Consider the following 23,991-nt stretch of genomic DNA (forward strand, 5'->3'; position numbering starts at 1 on the left):
GGAAGTCGTCTGGCTTAAAGGCATGCCCATGAGAGGTGCTTGGAGTCTCTTTAAGCTGACCTATACTCTTGCACAGTGCAATATCGAGTTTTGGAGAAGCACACGTTACCGTGGGTAGTTGGGTGCTTAGCCTAGATGCAAAAGCCACATCAGTCCAACATAAGAAATTCATGACAATTGTTTCGGGGCCCAAAGGGTCCCATTCATCAGATAAGTGCAGACATATGTCTGGCACTTATCTGATGAAGGGGACCCTCCATGGCCCCCGAAACAATTGTCATGTTGTGCATAAAATAAGGAATAAACATCCTGGAATATGGATATTGATGTGCTAGCCGAACCTGAATTTCTTATACTCTTGCACAACAGACAAGAAAAACATATAGTTGCTGAGAAATTCACTGGGTGTGTGTTTAGAGTGAGCAGTCTGTCTAATTACGCCTCATCAGCAAGTATTTAGCAAGTGTAAATCAGGGCTGTCAGCTGTGCCAAGGTATGCTGAGTCTCTCTGCTAATATGTAAACACTGAAGGTTAACCCTTTAGGCGCCCATACATTGAGCCGATTAGGGGCCAATCGATCGATCGCAAATCAATTGACCGATCGATCGATTTGTGGTCGATTTCGATAGATTTTAATCGATCTGACATGCTGGAAAATCTAGGTCGATCTGTTGAGACTGCTTATCATTTTGCATTGGACCTAATGGAAATCTGATGGCAAAAAAAAAATGCCATCAGATCGATTTTCAATAGATTTCATACTGAAATCTACTGGAAATCTGTTCCTAGTAAAAAATGTTCCTAAACACATCAGATAGATCAGAAATCTATCTGATGTTCTATCTGCTGCTAATCTAACGAGTGTATGGCCACCTATTCTCTGCTCCCAGGACTGTCCAGGAAGTAAACACTGCAGGTGTATTATAGGAGTTCTATAAGTTATAACAAAGAAATGTTTTCCTTTGGGCGCCCTTTTACACTTAATTTGCTGCGTTGAGTTGCATAGCGTTGTGTCCCATCTGGCAAATGGGACCCAACGCAATGCAATTCAACGCATTAAGTGTAAAGCCTAGAACCCACTACAAAACGCTATCGCTAATCGCAATCGCTACCGTTTTTAATGAGCGGTTTGTAAGTGATTTCATGAGCGATTGCTGGAGATTTTGGTAGCGTTTTTAAAAAGTGTCAGCTTTTTGCCAGCGATTGTGTAAATTAGCGGTTTTAATTCTGATTGGTCCTTTCAATTAATTTAAAATTTTTTACAGTAATGTAATGTAAAAACGCTAGCAAAATCGCTCTGTGTATGTTTTGACACGAGATTACGCCCACGTTTATATACTTTATGTTGCAGTAACGCTAACGCTAAAAATGCTGCATGACCTGCGTTTGCGATTTTGGTAATCGCAATCGCTCCAGTGGAATTTGACCCTTCCATTAACAGTAGCTGAGAGTTTAGGGAAATTGCTAGCGTTTTGAATCACTTCCTGAACGCTGACAAAAATGCTCTAGTGGGTCTGAGCCCTAAAATGGGTTATTATGCTGTTGCTTATCTTTTAGCGCAGAGAGGAAGTTTTGAGTTTTGGTCAGCTTTAATAATAGTGTTTATTCCTGTCAGTTCAGGAGCATAGCAATAGCCATAGCAGCTGCTATGGGGCCCTGCAGCATAGGGGGCCAGTGGGTACTTAATGTATTCACCATTACACTTTCTTGTGTTTCTCCACCCTCTGATTTTGTCCCACTGCCCATGAACTATGTGCAGTGCTGATTGCATGACAATGGAAATTGCCCAATTATCTCATATCAATAGAGTAGGGGCAGGTAGCATTCTTTACGAGTGCCTACATCTGAGGGCCCCATGAAAGTTTTGCTATGGGGCCCCATGATCCCTAGCTATGCCACTGTGTCAGTTGTTTAGTGATCTGGCATGCTAAGTTACTGAGGGACATAGAGGGACACCTGTTATATTTTCTCCTAAGATTGTCACAATGATCAGCTTTACATATGGTCATAATTTATGCCACATATTATTTCAAATTGCTTACCTTTGTATTTTTTAATTTAAATGCTCAGCTACTATGCGCTAGAACAGAACCAGAGCTTCCTGGCAGTCACTCAGTTTGAGCAGGTGTGGAAAACAATCAGCAATCTATTCTGCTCTGTGCAGCTTGTTATTCCTACAGGATGCTGGTGTGGGAGCACTCCTGCGTGAGTCTGTATGTATGTAGGGAGTTAGGGGCTGCCTGATATGATTACAGCCTGCACTTCTAAAGGTCAGGGGCTCCTCAGCAGGTGTTTGATGGTGATTGATGTAACAGCAGCTGATCAAGGAGGTCCTACACAAATAAAACCAAGCTTTGCCACTGACTGCTGCACTAGACTAGGGAGAATGTTTGTGACCGGAGTGGGGCTTTAAAAGACACCTGAAGTGAGAGGGATATGGAGGCTGCTATATCTATTTTCGGTACTTATCCGTTAGCCGGGCGCATCCGGCAGGTGGCGCTGTTGTATCGAATTTCAATGCGCTGGGTTGTATCTAATTCCATTCATACTTAGTTAATGTAGCACTGTGTGAATGGAAGCGCTGCAGGTGGCGCTAATTACATTGATACGTTGATAACAATACAGTGTTAATGGCAAGGAATACATTGTATTTGAAGTGGCCGGCACTGGCACTTAATGGAATTCAAATGAAGGCGGCGGCAATGTAACAGATGAAGCCGCCGCCTTCCTCTGTTCTTCTTCCCCCCCTTTGCCCTCTCTCAACTATACAACCCTGCCAGCTGGGGGGGGGGGGGGGCACGCCTGTCCCCCCCCCACAGTCGTTCGTCGCAAGGAAACAAGCAGGATTCCCTGCCGCGACCAACGACTCTGGGGGGAGAGGCATGTCCCCGCAGGCTGCCAGCATTATAGAAGCGAGAGGAGGGCAAAGGGGGAGAAGAAGAAGAAGAACAGATGAAGGCGGCGGCTTCATCTGTTACATTGCCGCCGCCTTCATTTGAATTCCATGTAAAAGTGCCAGCCACTTCAAATACAATGTATTCCTTGCCATTAACACTGTATTGTTATCAACGTATCAATGTAATTAGCGCCACCTGCGGCGCTTCCATTCACACAGTACTACGTTGAAGTATGAATGGAATTAGATACAACCCAGCGCATCGAAATTCGCTACAACAGCGCCACCTGCCGGATGCGCCCGGCTAACGGATAAGTACCCTATTATCTTTAATACAATGCACATTGCCTGGCTATCCTGCTGATCTTTCATGCATCAGTAGTGTTTGATCACACACCTGAAACCAGCATGTGGCTAATCAATTCAGACTTCAGTCAGTAACACTAATCTGCATGCTTGTTCAGTGTCTATGAACATATTAGAGGCAGAGGATCAGCAGGACAGCCAGGCAATGGCCTCAATTCACTAAAGGCTAGTACACACTAGCAATTTTGATTGACCAATGATTGCTCAATTTTACCACCTCCATGTAGTATGAGGGCCAAACAGATTTTCAATTCTATGCAGATTATATAGGTAAATGGTCATACTACATGGAGGTGGTAAAATTGAGCAATCATTGGTCAATCAAAATTGCTAGTGTGTACTAGCCTTAAGATCATGCTGGAGATAAGGCAAGAGAAAACTTACCTCCACCCAGTAAGAGAGTTATCTTATCTCTTCATTCCTTAAGTTACCTCTTCTGTAGTTAATTTACCTCCTCTGTAGTTATTTTCACATGCAGTTAATGAACAGCCTGTCTTTAACTCTGGAGTTATTTTAAGGATTAAAGAGGTAACTTAAAGACAGAAGAGGTAACTTTAGGTTTGCCTGAGGTAAAATGTTTCCTGAATACTACTACATGCCTTATCACCATGGTAACAACTCTAGAAGAGTTAATAAAGACAGGAGATAAGCTTAGTGAATTGAGGCCAATGTGCATTGTTTAGAAGAGGTAAAGAGGCGTCACACCCTTGGCTTTGTTTATTAAAGCCTATATTATAATGTGACAGAACATTTACACTACATGTTGCAAGCCATCGAGGTCCTTCGTCAGGTGTTACATGTGCGTTGTTTAAAGGAAATAAATGTCAGTCTCCATATCCCTCTCAGTTCAGGTTTGCTTTAAACATAAAACCTCATCCATCACTAGGTAGATGGCGGTGCATGGGAACAGCCAGTCGTGTTCCCCGTCGCCAGCTGGAAGATCTCAGCCTGAATCTCGTGAGCGCTCTTTTGTGTGCGTTTAGGGATAAAAAAAATAGAAAGGGGAAAAAAAAAGAAAGGAGAGGGGCCGCCGGTCCGCGGACTGTGCCAGACTCCAGCTGCAGATGGGGAATGACTCACTCAGGAATCTTCCGAGTTTTCTCTGCCGAGCGCTCATTCCCTTCGCATGATTTTATTTTTTCTAAAGCCGTCTGTTTTTCCTTATTCCTTCTGCAACCAAAGGAGAATCTCCGAAGGAGAACCCCTACGAGGATGTGGACCTGAAGGGGCGGCCGCGCAAGTCCCAGCTGTCACCTGACGGCCTCGCAGATCCCTCGAACAGGATGTGGAGGACGCCGGACAGGAAGTACACCACTCCTCCACAGGTGGGTGACGCCCCCCCCCCCCCCCCCCCTTACTCTCTTCACGCACAGACAGAAGGCTGGCGCTCTTTGCTGCCAGGATGTCAGATAGACCTCGTCTTTGTAACACTTTTTAGTAGCTGGTTTTAAGTCAGTGACGTAACAGGCCTAACATACTAAAACTAATTTAAAGGACATCTGTAACCACCCCCAAAGAAAAAGATACTCACCTAGGTGGTAGGAAGCTCTGGATCCCTTAGAGCCTTACCTTTTCTCTCTGCGTCCCCTTGTTCCACTACTGGGCTCCCCATTCCAGCCTCCGACTTTAATGTTGAAGAGGTCTTAGGGTCTCTGAGGAAGGCCACAGAAGTACTCAGGTTCCAAATACACGTGCTGCATACCTGCAAGCGTGAAACCTAAAGTCACAGCTGGCAGGAGATTTAAATGGGGGCCAATTGGTGGAAGAAGGGACCCAAAGAGAAAGGCTCTAAGGCACAGGTGTGCGGCCCTTCTTGCCATTTTATGTGGCCCTTCAGAGCTTCAAATGTGCATCATTGTAAGCAGTAAAAAAAACAACGGCACACTGCCTCCCCAACCAGAGGAGCACACCAGTGACTATGTTTGTGGTTGAAACATTGTCAGTTTGAGGAGGGGTGCAGTAACAACCCACAGGACCACTCAGCAAAATGACCCCCGGGGCCCTTCTTGGCATCCCAAACCCCCTCGTGTGGCTAGCATCTTGCCTTGGGCCACATTTCATCTCAATGCTTTTCTGCCAAAGCAGCCCTGGAAAAGGTAAATATTAAACTTCTCCACTGCACTACTCTGCAGAAGGGGGAGGAGCAGACCCCTTACAGTCACTATAGTTACGCCACTTGTAGTAGTTATAGTTTGAGACTGTTCAATAAATGTTACATCTTAATAAACAATTTGGCCCACAACTTAGACTTTATTTTAGATTTGGACCCTTTACGTTATTAAGTTTGACACCCCTGCTCTAATGCTGGGAATACACGGCAAGATCCTGAGCCATTTAGATGGCTCGATAGATAATTTCTGACATGTCCGATCTCCCGCCCAATCGTTTCCGCGCTCGATTCCACATTGAGGACAATGGAAAAAGATAAGAAAAACGAGCGGAAGATTAGATATTCGCCAGCGGAATCGAGCGGGAATCAATCGGGCGGGAGAATCGAGCGGCAAAACTGAGCCATGTATGCCCAGCATTAGATATCTACAGTCTTCCCGCCTCTTTGTTGAGTATTTAACTTTTTTGTTTTAGGAGGTTACAGTTGTCAGGTCCACACTAGGCACGGTTGCAGGACGGACGCTGCAGTCCGGGACCAGGGGAAGTACCACCAGACCGTAAACTGATCCGTTTTAAAAAAAAAGTGCATCAGTTTTGCATCAGTTTCCGTTCAGTTTTTTAACCCAAAAAACGGACAGAAAACGTCTCTATGGGAATTTGGCCATTAGGAAGGTAGTGGGAGGAGTTTTTGGGAGGAGAAGGAAGTTCAGGCTATCCGTTTTTTCATCCGTTTCGGGTGCTATTTTGCCTGTGGAGATGGAGTTGCGTTTTCCCATTGCTTTTCACTACCCATCCGTGTATCCGTGGTCCGTAAAAATGCAGCAAATACGGACCTTCCGTTCAGGTTTTGAAAACGGGTCCCTGCAAACGCAGACGGATCCGTTTTTTTCTTGGGTGAGGACGGCTGCTATTTTTAACATTAGTATCCGGGACTCCGTTTTTCATCAGGGCTGAAAAATTGAGCCACGGATACGTTTCCGGACCTAGTATGGACTAGGCCTAAGTCTGGAGAAACCTTGAAAAGAAAACAAATAAGATGAGAGGTGTCACTAATGGTGTAAATTTTAAAGAAACAATAATGTGGTTATGAATAGTCACTCTTTCCTGTACACTATGAAAGGCAGCTATGGCAGGTGGAGGAGATTGGTGAGCCCGCCTCCACTTGGATGTCCTGGATGTGTTGGTGGTTGGACTCCCAAAGACAATAAAGGGGTGTGTTTTATAGCAAAGCTGCTGCGATACACACTGATGTAAGCTGGGTGATTCTATGTAAGCGGAGGAGTGGGAGACACCCAAAACAATAAAGCAGTTATAAATATAACAAGGAGTGTAATGGCCCATACTCACGAGGGACTTTTGTCGCCTCAACACGCGGCGCGCGCGTGTTGCGGCGACAGGTCGCCCGTGAGTATGGGCCGTCGCACGCGCGCGCGCCCCCGAACTGTCGCCCGTCGCTATGTCGCCATGCGATTGAAACTTTCAATCGCATGGCGACAGTCGCCGCTGCCCCCCCGCCGCAACTGTCGCTAGTCCGCGTGAGTACGCGGACTAGCGACAGCAACCTCCATTGAGGTTCACAGACCTTCCGGTGAGCTTCCGGCGGGGGGAGGAGGAACGTCAGCGACAGCTTCCGCCTTGCCGCTGGTCCCTCTTCCGCATGTGTACGCGGAGGGACCTGGCGAGAAGCTGTCGCCGGCCTGTCGCCCACACGCTCACGTGTGCTGGCGACAGGCGAGTTTTGCAGCCCGTGAGTACGGGCCTTAAGTCGTGCGCTTGATCTCAATGAAGAGGGCTGTGACCTTTGAAAGGTGTTGTTTAGAGCTAATAAATCTTTTAAAAGTTCCTATGATCTTCCCTCGGAAGGTGAGTGTTACCATCCTACATTCCTTTTTTATATCTTTACTAGATTTATTGTTTTGGGCACCTCATCCCTGACATACATAAGGCTCACCTGGGCCAGATATCATCTAAGAACATAAATGAGCTGCAAGCCTGCTGTATGTTTCTTCAGAATTGCTGTAAGGTGGCAAAGGTTTGCAGCCTTCACATGAGTCATATTGGACAACAGCTAGGGCTTCTGAGAAGATGGGGAATTATTTGTTGTGTCCATGCAGTCATATGCATTATCCTGTATTTGGTACAGATACCCTAAGTTCTTGCTTTGGAAGCTGCATGTGATGTAATAGCACAATCTGTTGTTTACTAAACTTTCAGCAGCCTAGTGATTTATGAAATAACACAGGCCGCCCTCTAGCAGCAGGAGCTGAAACTGCAATCGCACAGCTCGCATGCCTCTCTCTGCAGCCCTCACTGTGTTCTGATACGACACAAGCGGCCCTCTAGCTGCAGATGCGGATATTGCAATCACACACTCACTCCTTCACATACCTCCCCGCAAACTTTACTGTAATCTGATATGACACATGCTACCCTCCAGATGCAGGTACTGCAATTACAATCACACTAGACACTAGTTAGAGACAAAACAAATAACATTTATATTGCGCTTTTCTTCTGACGGACTCAAAGCACTTGAGCTGCAGCCACTAGGGGGCGCTCAGTACGCAGTAGCAGTGTTAGGGAGTCTAGCCTAAGGATTCCTTGTTGAATTCGTGCTGGCTTCAGGAAGAGCCGAGATTGTCAGAGATGGAGCAGAGCCCTTAAAGAGGAACTGTAACCAAGGAAAGAACTTCATGCCAATCCGTAGCTGATACCCCTTTTTCTGTGAGAAATCTGTACCTCTTCTCAGATAGATCATCAGGGGACTCTGTGTGGCTGATATTGTGGTGAAACCCCTCCCACATGTGATGTCAGCACCTAGGCACTGACATCACACTGCGGGAGCCTTGTTGCATTGTGGGAAATAACGGCTGTTTCCAACTTCCCAAAAAAGTCTCCTTCCACAGAGATCACCTGCCAGCAGTAAAAATGTTGCCATGTGATACATTTCAGAATTTAAATAAGGTAAAGGAAAGATTTTACACTGTGCAAACACTGACTAAATAATCTATAAATAATTATTGAAAAAATTTAGCACTTTTTTAAATAAATTACATTTGAGGGGTGGACAGGTGGATGGAATTAGTGGTGTTGCAAGGCCAATTCCTGAGAGATTTAATGCCGACATTGACTGGGAACTATATATATATATATATATATATATATATATATATACACACACAGTGGCTTGCAAAAGTATTCGGCCCCCTTGAAGTTTTCCACATTTTGTCACATTACTGCCACAAACATGAATCAATTTTATTGGAATTCTATGTGAATTCCACGTGAAAGACCAATACAAAGTGGTGTACACGTGTGAAGTCGAACCAAAATCATTCATGATACCAAACATTTTTTACAAATTAAATAACTGCAAAGTGGGGTGTGCATAATTATTCAGCCCCCTGAGTCAATACTTTGTAGAACCACCTTTTGCTGCAATTACAGCTGCCAGTCTTTTAGGGTATGTCTCTACCAGCTTTGCACATCTAGAGACTGAAATCCTAGCCCATTCTTCTTTGCAAAACAGCTCCAGCTCAGTCAGTTTAGATGGACAGCGTTTGTGAACAGCAGTTTTCAGATCTTGCCACAGATTCTCGATTGGATTTAGATCTGGACTTTGACTGGGCCATTCTAACACATAGATATGTTTTGTTTTAAACCATTCCATCGTTGCCCTGGCTTTATGTTTAGGGTCGTTGTCCTACTAGAAGGTGAACCTCCGCCCAAGTCTCCAGTCTTTTGCAGACTCCAAGAGGTTTTCTTCCAAGATTGCCCTGCATTTGGCTCCATCCATCTTCCCATCAACTCTGACCAGCTTCCCTGTCCCTGCTGAAGAGATGCACCCCCAGAGCATGATGCTGCCACCACCATATTTGACAGTGGGGATGGTGTGTTCAGAGTGATGTGCAGTGTTAGTTTTCCGCCACACATAGTGTTTTGCATTTTGGCCAAAAAGTTCCATTTTGGTCTCATCTGACCAGAGCACCTTCTTCCACATGGTTGCTGTGTCCCCCACATGGCTTGTGGCAAATTGCAAATGTGACTTCTTATGCTTTTCTGTTAACAACGGCTTTCTTCTTGCCACTCTTCCATAAAGGCCAACTTTGTATAGTGCATGACTAATAGTTGTCCTATGGACAGATTCCCCCACCTGAGCTGTAGATCTCTGCAGCACATCCAGAGTCACCATGGGCCTCTTGACTGCATTTCTGATCAGCGCTCTCCTTGTTCGGCCTGTGAGTTTAGGTGGACGGCCTTGTCTTGGTAGGTTTACAGTTGTGCCATACTCCTTCCATTTCTGAATGATCGCTTGAACAGTGCTCCGTGGGATGTTCAAGGCTTTGGAAATCTTTTTGTAGCCCAAGCCTGCTTTAAATGTCTCAATAACTTTATCCCTGACCTGTCTGGTGTGTTCTTTGGACTCGATTGTGTTGTTGCTCCCAATATTCTCTTAGACAACCTCTGAGGCCACCATAGAGCAGCTGTATTTGTATTGACATTAGATTACACACAGGTGCACTCTATTTAGTCATTAGCACTCATCAGGCAATGTCTGTGGGCAACTGACTGCAATCAGACCAAAGGGGGCTGAATAATTACGCACACACCACTTTGCAGTTATTGATTTGTAAAAAATGTTTGGAATGATGTATGATTTTCGTTCCACTTCTCATGTGTACACCACTTTGTGTTGGTCTTTCATGTGGAATTCCAATAAAATGGATTCACGTCTGTGGCAGTAATGTGACAAAATGTGGAAAACTTCAAGGGGGCCGAATACTTTTGCAAGCCACTGTGTGTGTGTGTGTGTGTATATGTATATACGTATATATATATATATATATATATATATATATATATATATATATATATATATATCTCTATATATATCAAAGTCTGGTATTCTGATTCATCATTTGTGAGAATGGAAACTATTTTTTTTTCTGATGACCCAGGTAAGTTTATTTAAAGCCCAGCTCAGTCCACTATGTTACAGGCCAGATATGTGTTTTATTGTGTGAAGTGTGGCTGCTGCATCCTGTCTGCTCTGTGTTGTGGGATGATGCTGGCCGAAGTGTGTGAGCCAGCAGTGAGCATGAGGTCTCTCTGCATCCAGGTGGTCACACGATGTGCTGCTGGCTGCATCGCTGCTGTCCTCAGCTGAGGTTTGGTGATTTCCGTCACTTAACGGAGCCTGGACACAAGAATGTACTGTATTGAAGCTCATAGACCACCTCTGCACATGCCTCTACCCCCGGGGGCAACCCTCAGCAGCTACTCAGCAGGAGTATACTCCTGTGCTGTTATTGCACAACCGCCTGCAACTTGACACTTTTCCTTCCTTTGGACCCAGAACAGTCAGAGTTTGGTGATAGTTGAGGAGGTAATCCACCTACTAATTTCTTTCTTCACTCATTATTAGTGAGATCTCTGAGTTCCTGAGTTCCCAGCTCAGCACACCTGGTGTAATCATTACCAGGGATCTCCCTTCCCCTCCTGAGTTATTTTTCCTATAATCTTGTATATTATGTTGAGTCCTGCGCCCTTTTGCAGATACACATCATTAAAGGACCCCTATCAGGAAAAGGTATAAAATTAAAAATACATGTAACCACATACATGTAAATGGGTACTTATCCGTTAGCCGGGCGCATCCTCTAGGTGGCGACAAAACTCCACCAGAGTTACATCTTTCCCTACTATCCATGTCGGCCTAGAGGGGGAATAGTAATTAGCGCCACCTGCCGGATGCGCCCGGCTAACGGATAAGTACCTGTAAATGTATATTTGTTCCAGAGTTAAATGCAGCATAAATTACATTTTCCTATGTTGGTGTCACTTAAGGTTACCCATACATCCAGCAATTTTGGCGACCGATTGACCAATAAACAGATCTCTCTCTGATCAGAGAGAGATCTGTTGGTTGCCATAAACTGCAGGCCAATTCCTGATCGACTTCAGCATAAAATCTTTCAGCAATCGACCTTGTGACGCCGCCACCGGCCGATATCCCCCCTCATGTAGACGTACCCCACGGGTACCCATGCATAAATACTTTACCGGTGCCTGTCGCTGTGTCCAGACTCTCTCCGCGTTCGTTCCCCATGTGGTTGCCAGCGTACTGCATGTGGGGCTCATGTGACTTCACACAAATCCGGAATAGGAGTGCGGACGCAACGGCGGATACTGGTAAAGTGTAATGGCTGGATAGTGTAATGGTTAAGGGCACTGCCTCTGAAATGGGAGACCATGGTTCAAATCTCGGCTCTGCCTGTTCAGTAAGCCAGCACCTATTCAGTAGGAGACATTAGGCAAGTCTCCCTAACATTGCTACTGCCTATAGAGCGTGTCCTAGTGGCTGCAGCTCTGGCGCTTTAAGTCCGCCAGGAGAAAAGTGTGATATAAGTGTTTGTCTTTTTTTTGTCTTAAAGTATTAATGCATTGGGGGGGGGGGGGGGGGTACATGTACATAAAAAGGGACATCAATGGTTTCCGCAGCGTTCGCAGTTTGCGATTATCGCTTGCCCATACCGCCACGCATCCGATTGTGCATGTCAGCCCAAGTATTTTCAGCATGTCCGATCAATCCATGCAACCAATTTCAGCCCTAAATTGGTCGCATCAGTGATTGGGCATGCTGTTAGCAGCAAAGGTTTTCATCCAGTTCAATAATCATTATGAAAAGGTCAATCAGCCGCCAGAACTACGGATGTATTGCCACTTTTACAGTAAGTAGCAAAAATCTGACATGTTTTTTTTCTCAATACATTTGTATTGTTTTATAGAAACATACAGTAAGCATAAGAAAACTTGTATAAATGCAGTACAGTTTACATCACAAAGGGTACATGGAAGTCATAGAAAAGATACATATCAAGTTATAATGCGATAATAATCCGAACATTTGTATAGCGCTTTTCTCCTGTCAGATTCAAAGCGTTTAAGAGCTGCAGCCACTAAGGGCACGCTCAGGAGGCCAGCCTGCAGGGTTAGGGAGTCTTGCCTTGAACTCCTTACTGAATAGGTACTGACCCTAGCCAGCTCAAACTCTGGTCTCCCATGTCAAAGGTGGTGCCCTTAACCAGTACACTATCCAGCCACTGCTGTGCTGTGTGATGATGGATATTCCTATGGTAAACAGACAGCTACAAGTCTAAGCTAGACTTTTCTGCAGAAACCGCAAAATAAAGCAAAAAGAAAATAGACAGCCCTGATCAAGCAACGTATCCAAGTGTATTCACATATCATGTCGGGATAGTTGCTTCCTTTCTCGGATACTACAATAAACATAACATAACAAAGAGATCTGACATGTTTTTGACTAGTCCAACTCCTCATGGGGGATTCCCAGTAGATCCTAAGAAATCACTACTCTCACTGTCAGTTACTCGTATTGAATCCACCAGTGCCAGAATCACATGTACCACCAGAAATTCCCCCAACCCCCTTTCACCCAGAGTTGCATTGATGCTATTTCTGGACCTTGCATATGTTTTCTTCATTTAAGACATTATTATATTGAATGCAGTATCTGACCGTTTTAAAATAACTCCTGTTTTGACTCTAGATAACGCCGAAGTCTGGCAGCCATTCCCTGCGTGTCGGTAATTCCTCTGAGAGGAAGGGACATCGCACGAATCGCCTGCCGAAGAGACACAGTCACGATGACATGTTGCTGCTGGCCCAGCTCACCATCCCCCCATCCCCCTCCAGCCTGAACGAGGACAGCTTGAGCACTGCCAGCGGGCTACTGACCTCCCGCCGAGCCCGCAGGATCCCCAAGGTGAGTCAGAGGAGCGCTGTCAGCAGCTGAGATTATGGGGCCCCATAGCAAGACTTTTATGGGGCCCCATAGCAAGACTTTCATGAGGCCCTCAGATATCGGCACTCTTCAGCTATGCCACCTGCTCCTAACCTATGGATATGAGTAAATTGGCAATTTGAATTCTCATGCAATCTACATTGTATATAGTCCATTGGCACTGATAGAGGGTGGAGGAACACAAGAAAGTTAATAGTGATTGCATCAAGAACCACCTGCCCCCCTCTGCTTCAGGGCCCCATAGCAGCTGCTATTGCTATTGCTATGCCCCTGGCTGTCAGTGTAAGAATCGCTGGGCTGGATGATGGCTGTGAAGGCTTTACCTCTATATTGACGGTGAAAAAAATACCATGCAGCCTTCATTGCCACCTTCTTTAGACTGATCCAGTAGACAAGACAAATAACATTTATATTGCACTTTTCTCCTTGTGGACTACGCCAGAGCTGCAGCCACTAGGGCGCACTCTATAGGCAGTAGCAGTGTTAGGGAGTTTTGCCCAAGGTCTCCTACTGAATAGGTACAGTGTTTCGCCACAATATCAGCCATACAGGCCCCCTAAACTATTAGAGAAAAGGTAAAGATTTCTCATGGGAAAGGGGGTATCGGCTACTGATTGGGATGATGTTCAATGCTGGGTTTAAGTTCCTCTTTAGTCTCTCCTCTCCCCTTCTCTTCATCTTTCTATGCTTTTATCCACACATGGCGTTCTCTCTGTGCTCCTTTCCCGACTTTATATTTCTCACCTGCACCTATTAGAAAGTGACCTTTGTGATACATCCTCACACCCAGTGTTTTATGTGGAACGCTGACTGGTAATTACAATGATTGCAGATTCCTCTGCTATTCCTGCTTCTGCCCATCTGACTCTCTTTAGGGCCCCATTTCTCTGGGGGACTGGAACTAATTTGCAGCCAATTACGCAGTGAGATCAAAGCCGAGTGAAGGTACCGTTTCTTCCATGCTGAGTGGAGGAGGATGGAGGAGTACAGCTCCCACTGTGCTATCTGCATCCGTAATTCATATAACCGCAGCCTGACTCATAATACAGACTTGCCCATTTGTCCAATGAATTCAGTCAGTTTATTTAAAAACGCACACAATCCTGCAGCAGCTGATCTAGAAAAAGATGAAACCCCTGAAAAGGGGGGGAGGGCCAATTAGCTCCAAAAAGGAAAACATCTTTTACCTTGACTCCATAGAAGTTAGTAAAAAACTACTGTTTATTATAGTTCGAGTTCTGTACTTGTTTCAGAATCAAGGCATTCTTCACTGTGGGGGCTGTGATAATGTGGAATAGTCTTCCTGCAGAACTACTTCTAGCAGATCCACGTTTCTGAGTGCAGCACCCATGCTGTTGTGAAGCTGCAGCTGAATTGCTATAGGGCAGGCATGTTCAAAGTCCAGCCCAGAGGCCAAATACGGCCCGATGAGCCTTTTCTGGTGGCCCTCAAAGCTTGCTACAGTTGTCAATTTCATGTGGCCCGTAGGCCATAGCTGCAGTGCCTCATGGTATATGGGCTATTTCCCATGGAAAATGTCACAGGCATAGTGTTCCTAACAGCAAACCGCAAAAATTGTGTTTGATTTGGATAGTTCAGCCCCCTAGCACTCTCACGTCAATATGGTCCTTGGCAAAAAAAGTTTGTTAACCCTCGCTATAAGGAACCCGATGCATGCTGGGTAAACTGAAGCATGTAGTCCGAATCTCACCTGCTTGTGATTCAGACGGCAATAGGCAGTGTCTCCCTGTCTGACCTGCAACCGCTGGAGCCCCGAATTAGCCTTACGTGCCCCGGGCAGCATAACATTGCTGCTATGGGGCGCCTGGTTTCGGTGCCCGTCGGTGAGCTCCGTGCACTAAAACCACCTGCTTCCTGTATATTGGTATATAGCCCTGCCTTGATACTTAGCCTAGGCTGTTTAGCTATGCGCCATTCTCCTCACAGAGCATTCTGGGAAACTGGCTTTGAATTTCTCAGAAACAAACATTCCACAGAGCTGCACCTGACAGAACTAAATATGTTATAAATTTCAGAATGTAAATCGGGGTGAGGAAAGATTTTACATTGGGCAAACACTGACTATCATTTATAAATGAATTTTGTAAAAAAAAAAAAAGATTTTATTCAGTTCAGTTATTTTCACCACAGTTCCTTTTTCCTGCTATTGAGTTCAGTGACGTTTTAGCTATCTGTGGGTAACAGTCATTGTGAAATTTCCAGGACAGATTGGAGTATTTTTAGCCTGTGATCCAGTCCTGTTCTGTCCAATCACTGAACCCGTCCACTTCCGCCAGAGTTATATATAATCCTGGAAATTGCAGAAACTGCTGGGGGTGGGGGAACTCCGGGCGCTGGTGTAAGGTGGTAGGAGGCTGCATCCCCATTATTACATGCAGGGGGTACAGACAGGAACACAGTATACAGTATTATCAACATTTGTCTTCTTTAACTTACAATGTATGAAGTTCTAAATAATTAATTTGATCAAGGTTACCCCACTTGGTCTAATCCTTCAGACTACTGATACTGGTATTTACTGAGTGCTGAATGTATGACAGTGGTGGCAGGCGTGCTGGATCTTGTATGTTCTCCGGTGGTCTCCGACGTGTTAGGTCCTTCGTTTTTTGGTTAAAATGAGTAATGAGTGATTATTTCAATCTTCCAGCTTGTCCAAAGGATAAACTCCATCTATAGCGCCAAGAGAGGCAAAAAGAGGCTGAAGAAACTATCGATGTCCAACATCGAGACGTCATCACTACGAGGTAACCAGCTCTTCACACACTCATCCCAGCACCAGAGCTGGGACAAGGTCCTTCAGCACCAAAGGCTGAGACACCAAAGTGTGCCCCTCCATCCCTGCCACCCCAGCCGTCACACACTGATTGCTACTAGACTAAGAGGCGCCCCAGGGCCCCCAACCTCCCCAATGCCTCAATCTCTAGTTATCTGACTTGCAGTCACTGCCATGTATCCCCTTTTCCTATTTCTTTCTGCTTCAAACACAATTGGGAATGACAACTGAATGAATTGTGCGCCCCCTCCTACTCGTCGCCCTGAGGCTGGAGCCTCTCCAGCCTCTGCCTCGGCCCGGCCCTGCCCAGCACAAGACTAGGTAACCAGCCTTTCCCACAATCACCCCACCCAAGACTAGGTAACCAGCCCATTCCCTCAGTCTCTCCATACAAGACCAGGTAATCAGCCTTTTCCCTCAATCTCTCCATAGAAGACTATATAACCGGTCTCTTCCCCTAACCTACTCATATGTGACCAGATAATCAGCCTCTTCCCTCAGTTTCTTCATACAAGTCCAGGTTACTAGCCTCTTCCCCTAATCTACCCATACAAGACCAGATAACCCTCTTTCCCTAATCTCCCCACATCAGACTAGGTAACCAGACCCTTCGCTCAGTCTCTCCATACAAGACCAGGTAACCAACCTTTTCCCTCAATCTCTCCATAGAAGACTATATAACCAGTCTCTTCCCCTAACTTCCCCACACAAGACCAGGTAACCAGCCTCTTCCATACATACGTACAGTCTTTCCATACATCTTTTGCATGTTACCATTCTGAAAGCAAAACCAGCATGCAGCACCACGTACAATGTGTGTTTTCACATCAATTGTATGTGCATAAACATGAAAAGCATCAGAATCGGTCAGAATCGGATGTATAAAAGCTTTTTGTGCCAACATATATATCAGTGTAAACACAGTTTAAAAGACTTGACGTGAGAGGAATATAGAGGCTGCCATATTTATTTCCCGTTGAACAATACCAGTTGTCTAACTGTCCTGCTGATCTTTCATGCATCAGTAGTTTCTGAATCACACACCTTATACAAGCATGCAGCTAATCCAGTCAGAAGACAGTCAGAGCATCTGATCTGCATGCATGTTCAGGGTCTATGGCTAAATGTATTAGAGACAGAGGATCAGCAGGACAGCAAGGCAATCTGCATTGTTTAAAAGGAAATAAATATGGCAGCCTCCACATGTCTCTCAGTTCAGGTGTGCTTTAAGACTTCTGTGTGTGTGATGTTGTCAGTGATGTAAGAAGAGGTATTACAAACATCGTACTAAAAAACTGTCCTTAACCACTTAAGCCCAACTGGACGAAAATTTTCATCCAGTTAGGCTGCGCGCGCTCCCGCGGGCCCCCCCCCCCGTGCGCGCCCCCCGCTGCTGGCCGCTAGCCCACCGATCAGTGAAAGGGATTATAAATCCCTTTCGCTGATCGGACCCCCCCCCCCGGAGAAAAGCCGACAGCGTCTCTTCAGACGCTGCGGCTTTTCTGAGCTCTGGTCTCCTTTCTTCTGCCTGGGAGCGAGATCGATCGCTCCCAGGACTTTTTGATTCTGGCCATCTTGTGGCCAAATAGCAAATTACAACCAAAACACACTTGGTATTAAATAAATACGATTAAATACATTAAAAAAAACCCTGTTTACCTCCCACACCAAAAAATACCCACATACAAGTTTAAATAATTAAAAAAAAAAAAAATTGCAATAATAAAAAAACAAAACAAAACATAAATAGTTACCTAAGGGTCTGAACTTTTTAAATATGCATGTCAAAGGAGTACATCAATATGATTTAATAAATTATGGGCTTCTAAATAGTGATGGACGCAAATTGAAAAAATGCACCTTTATTTCCAAATAAAATATTGTCGCCATACATTGTGATAGGGACATAATTTTAACGGTGTAATACCCGGGGCATATGGGCAAATACAATACGTGAGTTTCAATTATGGAGGCATGTATTATTTTAAAACTATAATGGCTGAAAACTGAGAAATAATGAATTTTTTCCATTTTTTTTCTTATTCTTCCTGTTAAAATGCATTTACAGTAAAGTGGCTCTTAGCAAAATGCACCACCCACAGAAAGCCTAATTGGTGGCGGAAAAAACAAGATATAGATCAATTCATTGTGATGAGTAGTGATAAAGTTATTGGCAAATGAATGGGGGGTGAAAGTTGCTCTGATGTAAAAAAATTTCAACCCTTCGGGCTTAAGTGGTTAATATTACTTATTATTTTTCTTTGTACAGATGAAAACAGTGAGAGTGAGAGCGACTCCGATGACCGGTTCAAAGGTGAGGTCACCCTTCCTGTACTCTTTATGTAGCTTTTCCCTTACCATTTTTTATGTGCATAAACCTGAATATAAAAACATCACTTATGTGATGTGCCCATAGCTTGTATAATGAATACAGCAATTTCCCCCAGCTCCAACTTTCTTTCTCCAGTGACATCACAGGAAGTGTCTAATGGAGCCACCAACAGGCACATCTGGTGCAGTTTTTACCTTTCCAAATGCTGCCCATAACAAACAAATGTTTGACTATCTTTCTGTGGCCTTTTCTTCTCACTTATGCTGTGATGATGATGTTACCTGCGGAATGTGTACCAAACAGATAGGACAGCACAGGGCCTTTTTCACATGTTAGATTAAAGAGTAACTGTCGGGCATAAAATCATGAATCAATTTGTTATTTTTATCTGGTAAACAAGTAATACGGATGCTAATCAGGCAAACCAAAAGTTAAAATCACTATTATTTTTGTTGTTGATAAATTATCATTCCCCAGTTTACATGACTCTTATTTGGTACACAGAAAATTTGGTACACAAAAGAGAAGTTGCAGGGCATGCTGGGTTGTCTTTTTTTGCTACTCTACTTCCCCCCAGACTTAACTAATGCAGCCTGATTGGCTGAAGCCTCTTTCCCTCCTGTTTTCCCCTCCCACACCTCTTTTCCTCTCTGATTGGCCAAAATTTCTCAGGCTGAAACAATGCACTTTCTATAGTGAAGGGCGGGCAAATCAGGCAGAGGATACTAAGGGAGGAAATGACATCAGGACTGGCTTCAAAATAGCCACAGTAAATATGGAAACTTTCTAGAATAGGATTCTCTACTTTTCCTTTATAAAATTCACAGGAATCATAACGTGGACAGTACAATACATATGTTATGTAAGTAGAGCAAATATTTATCTACTTATATATTTGTTTTTCTATCCTGAGATAGTATGGCTGACAACTCCTCTTTAAACTTGGCTGAGGCAGCCAATAACGACCTATGATGCTCCGTTGGCCCTCTTCTTTACACCACCCCCATATAGCAACAGAAAGCAATGCTGGCCTGCAGGCCAGCGATGTGTCTGTACAGCCTCAGTCCTGCTCTGTCACCTGGGGGATTCAGTCCCAATCCCTGACGGGCAACATGCTTCATACCTATGTACTAGACTTTAGAGATTAGCACATGGTCACCCAATCATTTTTTCGATTGATTCTTGGTCGAAAGGATTTATTGGTCACGCTGCAAATTTTCAATCACAAGGGCTTGAAGAGGTGTTCAATGGTGATGATGTTCAATATCGTGACAACCGACATACCCGAAGTAACCCTGGTCAGTGTCCCCTATACCCATGTGCAGTGTATAAAGGCTCACCTTTCTTCCAGCATGACTCCTGGGCGTCACAGGGAGCGCCTGTACCACATGACACTGGAGCATATAGTGACGTCCTACAGCCACCTGTGTCTTGTGGTACAGGCACTCGTGGTGACACTAGACACTGGAGGAGGCTAGGAGTCACGCCAGCAGAGAGGTGAGCTTTTAACACTGGGCACGGGGGGGAGGGGGACTTATACACTGGGTGGGGCGGCAGGTCAAAGCAGCGTCGCTTGGCGAATTTGTGATAGAAATCACCATGCAGTGTATGGTCAGGCAACAGATCCCTTTCTGATCAGAGAGGGATCTGTGCAATGGTCTGTCTGCCCATACATCGAGTGATGTACCTAGATTTGTTTTGCTAGTGTTACAGAGAGAATGGTTTGTCCACAACAGGGACATACAGAGCTATAAAGCAGATTTGTTATGAGATGCTATGTTTTATGGATTATGCAGAAAGACAACCTCTGGTGATTCTGGTGTTCTCTGTCACTGACTGTACCTCTCTGTCTCTCTCCAGCACACACACAGCGACTGGTCCACATAAAGTCCATGCTGAACCGAGCCCCCAGTTACCGCACACTAGAGCTGGAGCTCATCGAGTGGCAGGAACGCGAGCTGTTTGAGTATTTTGTGGTCGTCTCCATGAGGAAAAAGCCCTCAAAGAACACCTACATCCCTGAAGTCTCCTATCAATTTCCCAAGGTGTGTCACCCAGATTCTGTCCTATGACCTCTCAGATAACCTCTCAGGGCTTCACTGCCACTGACTGTCACTAATCTAGTGTCACCACACTCCTTAGGATTGAACATAGAGGAAGGTTCACAGCTGTCATATGAAATATCTCGAGACTGCTTGTCTCCTCCAGACCACTTTTCTTGTCTTATTCCTCCCCTTACCCTTCATGTAGAGTAGCTCCTCTCATACATATTTGTCGACTCTTTCATGTAGAGTAGCCTCTTTTACCATGTCCAGTACCCCTTCTATCCCCCTGCATGTAGCATAGCCCTTCCCGACCATTAGAGTGGCCCATTTTACTCGTCCAGTACATCCTTCCACCCCCCTTTATATATCATAGCCCTGCTCTAATATTACAGTAACCCCTTTTATTATGTCCAGTACCCCCTTCCATCCCCTTGCATATAGCATAACCCTTCCCTATCAAAAGAGTGGCCCTCTTTCCTTGTCCAGTACATCCTTCCATCCCCTCATATACAGTGGTGTGAAAAACTATTTGCCCCCTTCCTGATTTCTTATTCTTTTGCATGTTTGTCACACTTAAATGTTTCTGCTCATCAAAAACCGTTAACTATTAGTCAAAGATAACATAATTGAACACAAAATGCAATTTTAAATGATGGTTTTCATTATTTAGTGAGAAAAATAACTCAAAACCTACATGGCCCTGTGTGAAAAAGAAATTGTCCCCTGAACCTAATAACTGGTTGGGCCACCCTTAGCAGCAATAACTGCAATCAAGCGTTTGCGATAGCTTGCAACGAGTCTTTTACAGCGTTCTGGAGGAATTTTGGCCCACTCATGTTTGCAGAATTGTTGTAATTCAGCTTTATTTGAGGGTTTTCTAGCATGAACCACCTTTTTAAGGTCATGCCACAACATCTCAATAGGATTCAGGTCAGGACTTTGACTAGGCCACTCCAAAGTCTTCATTTTGTTTTACTTAAAGAGACTCTGTAACAACAAAAAGATCCCCTGGGGGGTACTCACCTCGGGTGGGGGAAGCCTCAGGATCCTAATGAGGCTTCCCACGCCGTCCTCTGTCCCACGGAGGTCTCGCTGCAGCCCTCCGAACAGCCGGCGACTGTGCCGACTGTTCAATTCAATATTTACCTTTGCAGGCTCCAGCGGGGGCGCTGTGGCTGCTTTCGCTCCGAAGGAGGCGGAAATACCCGATCTCAGTCGGGTCCGCTCTACTGCGCAGGCGCCACAGACTTGCGCCTGCGCAGTAGAGCGGACCCGACGGCGATCGGGTATTTCCGCCTCCTTCGGAGCGAAAGCAGCCAGAGCGCCTGCGCAGGAGCCTGCAAAGGTAAATATTACGTCACCGCTGTACGGAGGGCTACAGCGAGACCCCCGAGGGACGCAGGACGGCGTGGGAAGCCTCATTAGGATCCTGAGGCTTCCCCCACCCGAGGTGAGTACCCCCCAGGGGCCGTTTTTTCGTTACAGTTCCTCTTTAAGCCATTCAGAGGTGGATTTGCTGGTGTGCTTTGGGTCATTGTCCTGCTGCAGCACCAAAGATCGCTTCAGCTTGAGTTGACGAACAGATGGCCGGACATTCTCCTTCAGGATTTTTTGGTAGACAGTAGAATTAATGGTTCCATCTATCACAGCATGCCTTCCAGGTCCTGAAGCAGCAAAACAACCCCAGACCTTCACACTTCCACCACCATATTTTACTGCTGGTATGATGTTCTTTTGCTGAAATGCTGTGTTACTTCTACGCCAGATGTAACGGGACACGCACCTGCCAAAAAGTTCAACTTTTGTCTCGTCGGTCCACAAGGTATTTTCCCACAAGTCTTGGCAATCATTAAGATGTTTTTTAGCACAATTGAGATGAGCCTTAATGTTCTTTTTGCTTAAAAGTGGTTTGCGCCTTGGATATCTGCCATGCAGGCCGTTTTTGCCCAGTCTCTTTCTTATGGTTGAGTCGTGAACACTGACCTTAATTGAGGCAAGTGAGGCCTGCAGTTCTTTAGATGTTGTCCTGGGGTCTTTTGTGGCCTCTCGGATGAGTTTTCTCTGCGCTCTTGGGGTAATTTTGGTCGGCCGGCCACTCCTGGGAAGGTTCATCACTGTTCCATGTTTTTGCCATTTGTGGATAATGGCTCTCACTGTGGTTCGCTAGAGTCCCAAAGCTTTAGAAATGGCTTTATAACCTTTACCAAACTGATAGATCTCAATTACAGTACTTTTGTTCTTATTTGTTCCTGAATTTCTTTGGATCTTGGCATGATGTCTAGCTTTTGAGGTGCTTTTGGTCTACTTCTCTGTGTCAGCTCCTATTTAAGTGATTTCTTGATTGAAACAGGTGTGGCAGTAATCAGGCCTGGGGGTAACTACAGAAATTGAACTCAGGTGTGATAAACCACAGCTAAGTTATTTTTTAACGAGGGGGGCAATCACTTTTTCACACAGGGCCATTTAGATTTGGAGGGTTTTTTTCTCACTAAATAATAAAAACCATCATTTAAAACTGCATTTTGTGTTCAATTATGTTATCTTTGACTAATAGTTAACAGTTTTTGATGAGCAGAAACATTTAAGTTTGACAAACATGCAAAAGAATAAGAAATCAGGAAGGGGGCAAATAGTTTTTCACTCCACTGTATACCATATATCATAGCCATTACCTACCATTACAGTAACCCCTTTTATCATGTTCAGTAACCCTTCCATCCCCCTGCATGTAGCGTAGCCCTTCCCTACCAGGTAAAGTAGCCTGCTTTTCATGTGCATTAGTTAGCTCTTCCACGTAAGGTAGTCCCTTCTGTTCCAAGTACAGCCCTCTTTTTGAGCAGTCCCCTATTCCACAAACAGCTGCCTCATTGGACAGGAACAACCTTGCTTCCCCCACATGAGTACTAATCCTATATCATAAATCCCCTGTGTCTCTGTGTCCGTGCTTTTGCGCTACTGCACATGTGTAACGTGGGCGGCCGCTGGGACAGGAGGAGGACGGGACCAGAGGGTGATGGTGCGCATGTGCATGTGCGCTTTCATGCGGCGGTCACGGGGGTTGTGAGTGAGGCCTACATCCCGTTATGTTAACAGGCTTAGGTCTGCTAGTATTATCATAAATTAGTAGCCATCAGACTAACTTCAGTGGGGCAACCAGAGTGTCATCTCACATAAGGATAGTAATATTATCAGCAATAGGAATGTATACATCCGTACAGAAAACACAAGTACAATGGTACCAGTATAGCCTTGATTAAGTACCTCTAGTGAACAATAGGGCCCTGGTTACCAGTCACAGAAGCTTCATTGTGTAATAGTCATCATTGTTGATCGTAAGAGAGACTGTTTGGGGAGGGAGCACTGTACAGACACACTTTTTGGCTACAGCCAAGCAGTGTGACATTTTTATAGGAGGGGGAATGATGGGCAGGACATAAGCAAGCAATTTTTGTTTATTGATGTGCCAATGTCATGGTTGGATAGTTGCTTACACGTACACTGTACAAGGTAAGGGCCGGTTCAGACTTGGCGCTTTGCCTGCGATCGCATTCGGCTCCTCGATCGCGTTTTGCAGGCTAAATCTGGCGATTCAGCGTGATTTGTGCTTGTGATTCCTTTTCACT

The 23,991-nt window shown here is 45.1% G+C and overlaps 1 protein-coding gene across 5 annotated transcripts in view; it reads left to right on the forward strand.

Annotated features, from left to right (window-relative positions):
- Positions 1–23,991, forward strand: part of DENND2B (DENN domain containing 2B) — a 314,001-nt gene that overhangs the window by 223,068 nt on the left and 66,942 nt on the right. For 4 of the 5 annotated variants that reach the window (XM_068260332.1, XM_068260333.1, XM_068260334.1 and 1 more), the window contains 5 exons: positions 4,446–4,588; positions 12,943–13,158; positions 15,866–15,962; positions 18,261–18,305; positions 20,184–20,368. In XM_068260332.1, coding sequence (XP_068116433.1) covers positions 4,446–4,588; positions 12,943–13,158; positions 15,866–15,962; positions 18,261–18,305; positions 20,184–20,368 — 686 coding nt within the window. The remainder of the gene's footprint in view (positions 1–4,445; positions 4,589–12,942; positions 13,159–15,865; positions 15,963–18,260; positions 18,306–20,183; positions 20,369–23,991) is intronic. The other variant, XM_068260335.1, reaches the window with a different exon arrangement.

This window comes from Hyperolius riggenbachi, chromosome 11, assembly GCF_040937935.1.
Source record: "Hyperolius riggenbachi isolate aHypRig1 chromosome 11, aHypRig1.pri, whole genome shotgun sequence".
In the NCBI taxonomy this organism is placed as follows: domain Eukaryota; kingdom Metazoa; phylum Chordata; class Amphibia; order Anura; family Hyperoliidae; genus Hyperolius; species Hyperolius riggenbachi.